This window comes from Dendrobium catenatum, unplaced genomic scaffold (assembly GCF_001605985.2).
Source record: "Dendrobium catenatum unplaced genomic scaffold, ASM160598v2 fragScaff_scaffold_901, whole genome shotgun sequence".
In the NCBI taxonomy this organism is placed as follows: Eukaryota; Viridiplantae; Streptophyta; class Magnoliopsida; order Asparagales; family Orchidaceae; genus Dendrobium; species Dendrobium catenatum.
In genome coordinates this window covers 11,075-17,834 of record NW_021319363.1, presented here as the reverse complement: position 1 = coordinate 17,834, position 6,760 = coordinate 11,075, and the positions used below count along the sequence as shown (strand labels likewise).

Genomic DNA, 6,760 nt, shown 5'->3' with positions numbered 1-6,760 from the left:
AAAAACCCTAGAAATTTCATTCCCAAAAATCTAGAGATCTAAAAGGTTTCGCTACAAAATAATTGTACCTGAGTATTCCACTCGTCGTTCTCTTCGATTCGACCTAAAACTTTCGCCGGAAAATCGTCGCCGGAACGCACGTCGCCCCTTGCCCGACCGCCGGACCGTCCGCTCCCTCTCTCTCGTTTTCGGTAAAATCACGCGTGAAATGGGAGATGAGGGCTCGGTTGCTTATTTAGGGAGAAAGGGATTTGCTAAAAGACCAAAATGCCCTTAAGTAAATTCGTCTTAAGAAAAACATAGGGGCAAAGTTGGCATTTAGGGACTTCTAAAATTAATAACTCCAAAATTAGGCAAAATTGGGCATAACTTCTATATACTAAAACGATCAGAATTTCGCGTAGGATTTTCTAAAATTAATTTCGTTGCATTCCGATAACCTTGAAAATTTCACTTAAACCTCGTCGCGGCGCTTTGAAAAGCGTGCGAAGCCTAAAATAGAATTTTCGGGTTTTACAAAACTCCCGCTCAAGTCTCAATTCCAGAACAAAAAAAAATATTTTTAAATTCCTGCCGGACCCGCCCTCCCTTTCTCTCTCCTCCGTGGCATCAACAAACTCAAAATAAAAAAAAAATGTTGTGAGCGTTTAGTCCCACACCGGCTAGAATGAAATGCTTTTGCTATATAAAAACAATGACATCTAAAGGAAAATTGTTGTTGGGTTGTGCGGGTTTCCTGGTCGGGACAGTGTGTCTGTTAATTATAAAAAAAATATTTGTAGATTGTGGCCGTCTCGTTATAAACGAGCTGCTCGATAAGAGGCTCGCCAAACATGAAATTAAACGAGCTCATATTTGAACACGAGCCGAGCTCGAACGTGGTCATTTTAAACAAGCCTGAGCTCGAACACCTGTTCAAAAAGCTCGACGAGCTTTGAGCCGAGCTTAAACACGGTTTTGACAAACGAACTTGAACTTGAACAGTCTAAAGCTCGGCTCAGTTCATTTGCAGCCTTAGGGGCGGCGAACAACTAGTGAACCGCACGTGTTGGCGTTGACCGGATGTGATAAGCGAAGTAAGATAAAGAACACATGAAGGATCATCAAAGAAAGGAAGGTGGGGTAGGTCATCTATCTGCCTTACCTTTCGTAGGGCAAAATAGAGGGGAAAGCGAAGTTAAAGAGTCTCATATTCATCTGACCATATTGAAACAGGGAATGTGGACAACTCGATGTTCACCTGATCATATTGAAAAACAGTGAAACAAAGAGCAAAAGGGTAAAGTAAACCAACTACCTGCCTGACCATATCGAAATAACATAATAGAAGGTGGAAGGGTCTCGCATTCACCTGACCATATCGAAACAGTGAGTGGGGTGACTCGATATTCACCTGAACATATCGAAATAGTGAATAAAGAGCCGGAGTAAAAAGTAAACCAACTATCTACTTGACCATATCGAAACAGTGTAATAGAATGTGGAAGTATCCCGCATTCACCTGACCATATCAAAATAGTGAATGGGGGTGACTCAATACTTACCTGACCATATCGAAACAACAAATAAAGAAGTCACAAAATCTGATGTCCGCCTGACCATATCGAAACAACAAGATAATCAGGAAAAGAGTGACATTCACCTGACCATATCAAAACAATGAATGTAGACAACTCGATGTTCACCTGTCAGTATCGAAACAACGATAAGTGGCATCGATAGGAAAGGGGATTGTATAGATACTACATCCGTGGCATGTGATTATTAACAATCTCCATATCCATTGCATGTCTCTTATTGCCCTCTCTAGATTTATTGCCCTCTCTTGATAATTCTACGCACAATACAGCTTTTCACCATACCTTCAATTGATTTGTACTGTGAATGATAACACTAGCATCGTTCTAGTTAGCACTTGCACTTTAATTATCATGAATAAGCCATATTAGTTTATTTATGTTCATTTATGTTTTTATTCATTAGCGGTCATATGAAGGATCCAGATTATCATTCAACACATGTATTATGTATTTGTTAAATTAAAGTCTGGTTTCCTGCATTTTAGTTTATGCTCCAAAACAGTAACCATCAGAATTCTTTCTTCTGCATGATGTTGTCAATTGAAGCAGTCATACCCTCCATGCATTGCTGCACTTATACTAACAACTTGTGTGCAGTCTTTACAATAACATTCAACCGCCAAGTAAACTGCCTGTTGGGGCAGACTTCCACTGTTTTAAACATGGAATCGAGCCAAAATGGGAAGATCCAGCCTGTGAAAATGGAGGAAAGTGGACAATCATCTGCTCATCAGGAGAAGTTGATAATTGGTGGTTGTACACAGTATGCTCCTAATCTCATTAAATGGCCCATATTTTACTAAAGCTTCATAGAGCTCATAGGTTGCAGTTAAAAATATTCCCAAACTGTTCTTTAAAACTTCTGTTCTTGTTTCTTGGTAGTTACTTGCAATGATTGGTGAGCAGTTTGACCATTGGAATGAAATATGTGGAGCAGTCATCAATGTGCGAGGAAAGCCTCAGAAAATTTCAATATGGAAAATTTCAATATGGACGAAAAATGCTTTTGATGAAGTTGCACAGGTAAAATGATTGAGACCTTCCAACCCAACCTTTCTATCACTGCTTGGTTAAATTGTACTGACAAAATGATTTACATCTAACAAGCGGTTACCTAAATGGTAATTTGGTTTGCCTTTTTTCATCTTCTACATATGAAGAAGCTCTTTTCCTTGCACAAGATATGCCATCACACTTCAACCATTTGTTCAGAAAGTTTTCCCTCTGCTTTTCTTGTTCTCTGAGCACATTAAAAGCCACTCTTCATGGTTTGAAGATATTGTAAAATATCAATACACGCAAGTATACGTGATTGCTTAAGTAATAAAATAAGCAAAAGTATCATCTCATAGAGATTGGTATCTACTAATTATCAAAATTGTTGTTAATTCTAACTTTATTTGGAGACTCAAAATTAATTAGAATTTACTAAAATAAACTAAACTATTAACTATAAGAATTTCAAACGTCTAATGAATATGGGGATTATAGCAATAAGTGAAGAGGTTTAAGATTAGATTTGACTAAAGTTATTGCATATTGGAAATTATTTTAGTTTAGTTATTTGATGGGGATAAATTGCTGTAATCAGATCCAAAATTACTGTCTATGATTCTCTCGAAACAATTGAGAACTAACATGAATTTAGCCTACCCTCATCTCTAAGATCAAAATGATATCATGAATCAAATATAAAAATAGTGATGACAAATATTACAAAATTATTGAAAATATCTCTATCCTTAATTGATTATGATATTTCAACTAAGGCAAATGTGTTTGTCATCTCTTGAACCCAAGCAAATCTCTAATTTAAGTAATGGATGGCCAAACAATTACAAAATTATTGAAAATTTAGATTGAAATATATAGCTGAAAATTGAATGGAATTATCAATTAATTAGACCAAAATCTGGCTACCAAAAAATTCCATAAAATTTTCTTCAAATTTGGATAGATTCAAAATCCTGGGGCCATGCCGCCAATACTAAGTGCATGGTATCGGCCTTTTAATTATGGAGAACATTAGGATAATGGATACCAGAGCCACCATGCCAGAATGCAGCTTGGTAAATCCGATAATTCTGGAAAATGGCATCGCGATGCCACTATTGGCACCATTTCCCCATAGTAAAAAAATTTAGAACTGGTGTGGGCTTCGAAAATTCGGCCTCGGCCTCCGCTCACTTTTCTTATTCAGCGAGGGAGTTTTAACGAACTAAGTTCCGAGGTAAATTTTGGAAGGCAGATGGGTTTGTAGATAAGACACTAAGTAACTCAACAGTCGCTTTTACTGTCAAATTATCTTTAAAAATTGCTTCTAGAGGATGATAGTATGCACCAGGAATCTCTCGAGTTTCTAAATAATCAAACATTTTAAATTAGTTCCAAAATATAAATATATATATAGATTAAATTGGAGAATATCTTATAAAATCTCTTCTAACAAAATACCATCAAACTTGAATATTTGCTTGCCCTCGAACAATACAAAATAACTCAAAAGACATGAGGCAAAGAACAAAATATCATATGACCACTCATCAATCATAGGAGTGCACAAATTCTAGAGTTTAAAGGATTACAAACCCATTAATAGTCAAAAACTGAAATTAACACTTAAATCAATCCTCAGCATGTCATTTCACAAAAATTCAAGCAAATGAAGGTAATCAAAATTCAGCTTAGATTATTTGACCACTCAACAATCATAATAGTGCACAAATTCTAGACAAAATAATGTGACCATATGTTCTTAGTAATAGTTGTGAGCTCAGAAAATTTCTATCCTAGCCTTTACTAAGAGAGTTTAGGGTTTTTTGGGTCAAATTTTTAAGAAGTAAATTAAATTAAAGATAAGATACTACTTAGAGATTTCACCCTCATTTTGTTAGGACTTTGTCATATAATTTTAAGTTCTCCATAGGTGGAAGTCAATATTAATTTCCAGTCCCTACAACGAAAGAGAACTTTCGATTAAGGCTCGTGTAATAACAGCAATTTAGTATAGAATTTAAAATTTATCACTATGAACTTAAATTAGATGGTAGGAGGAATAATGACAAATCTGATGAAGATCCCATTATTTTATCATCCTGAGTTGTCATGGCTCTTGGTTTATTAGGTCAATGGAGGTAGTCGATCCGACATGTCCAAAGGTTCCTTGTTGAAAGCTATGGGTTGCTTTCTATGATGGAATTTTGTAGACATAGGGTGGATTTTTATCTAATGGGGCAATTTAAGTCAATCTTAACTAACAAAGAGCTTTTTACTCTATTAAGTGCATCTTATGATTCATCACTCAAGGATTTTTGTCCATTGAGAAACCTGCGGCTCTACTTGTGATCGTAATTTAATGGTGCCTTTACGGACGAAAGCACCTGATCATAATTGTTTATCTATGTTGTCATTTATTGTCAAAACCATCAATGAGAGAACATGTGTCGCATTATTATTGACAAAAGATAATTTAAAAATGAATCGTAGCGATATGCTTGACAAAACATTGGATTGTTGTAAGCTTAGATCATACTTAAGTCTATCACCCACGATAAATGATTCCGAGGGTGATGGATGGATTTTGCTTTAGATTTTATAAGTAATTAAATTCATTTAAAATAATTTATTTTTTATATATTTTCCTAATATTCTTGTATTTTGCTTGAATTCGAATATATCATAAAAAAAATTCTTGACCGAGCACGTATCTAGATGCAAATTCATATTGGAAACTTCTAAAATTAAATTTTGGACCATTTGAACTTTGATTTCAGCAAACTTATAATCTAACTGAATGTCTCGAAGAGAAAACCCAATGACACCAAATTCGATCCAATCCGAGTTCGGATGAGACCAAATTGAGGACCCGAAGCACATTTTGAAGCTTCAAAGAATAAATTGGACAACCAAATAAATTTTAAATATGACATACTTATAATCAAATCATGCTGCTCGACGAGACGAATCTAATGAGTCCAAGATCGTCAAATTCTAACATCATTAAGGCACCCAAATGCTCAATAAATAGTATATGATCAAGGGAATCAATATGGGTCATCCATTTGAACAACTCTCAACGTGCCCTTGATCTTCTCCCTATTTATTAGACATGTCACTCTTAAAAAATTATAATAAACCCCTCATTTTTCATTGAGAATTGGGAGGGGGGGGGGGTAGGGAGAAGGGGACGAAGAGAGGAGAGGAAGAGATTTCTGAGATCTCTCTTGCCACCAAGCTACTCCTCGACCACCACCCATCCACCGACCGTCATCAGACTTCCTCTTAGCCACCGACTATCGTCAGACTTCCGTCGGCCACCAACTGTCTCCGGACTTATACCCGACCACCGATTGTCACCGAACTTTTTCCAGACTTCCTCCCAACCACCGGCTATCACCAGACTTTCACTCGACCACCAACTATCGCTGTACTTATACCCAGCCACCAATCTTTGTCGAACTTCCTCCACACTTCCGCTCGACCACCAATTGTTGTCGAACTTTGCTGTCAACTATGGTCTCTCTGACCAATATCGTCAACTACTATCTTTACAACCTCTGTCACTCGCCAACTACGGTCTCTCCAATCACTATCACCCGTCGACTACGATCCTTCCGACCTCAGTCATCAGACTACGGTCTTTCTGACCTTCTATGCCCGAATACTACAGTCCATCCGACCTCCGTCGCTAGACTACGATCTTTTCAACCTCCATCTTTTGCTGACTACAATCCTTCCATCCTCTAACGCCAAACCACAGTCTTTCCGGCCTTCATCGTCCATCGACTATGTTCCTTCCAATCTCTGTCGCCGAACCAGTCTTTTTGACCTCTGTTGTCCATCAACTACGATCCTTTCGACCTCGTCATCAGATAACGAACCTTCTGATCTTCGTCTTCAGACAATGGTCTTTTTGACCATCATCGTCCTCTGACTACGGCTCTTCCAACCTCTGTCACCAGACTACATTCTTTCTGACCAGCATCGCTTGTCGACTACGGACCTTGTGACCTCCATCTCCAGACAAAGGGTTTTTTTTCCACTATCGCCCGCCAACTACGGTCATTTCGACCTTTGTCGTCAGTTAAATACAGTCCTTCCGTCGCCTACCGACTACGGCCTTTTCGCCCTCCGTAGCCAGATAATAGATCTTATGACCTCCTCCATACAACGATCTTTCT

At 37.7% G+C, this 6,760-nt stretch overlaps 1 protein-coding gene across 1 annotated transcript in view; it reads left to right on the top strand.

Moving 5' to 3' along the window:
* The window catches only part of LOC110111757 (eukaryotic translation initiation factor 4E-1), a 24,173-nt gene extending 17,660 nt beyond the window's left edge, over positions 1 to 6,513 (top strand). The window contains exons 2-4 of the mRNA XM_020843758.2: positions 2,178 to 2,343; positions 2,463 to 2,603; positions 6,250 to 6,513. Coding sequence (XP_020699417.1) covers positions 2,178 to 2,343; positions 2,463 to 2,603; positions 6,250 to 6,513 — 571 coding nt within the window. The remainder of the gene's footprint in view (positions 1 to 2,177; positions 2,344 to 2,462; positions 2,604 to 6,249) is intronic.
* Positions 6,514 to 6,760: the final 247 nt, after the last annotated feature.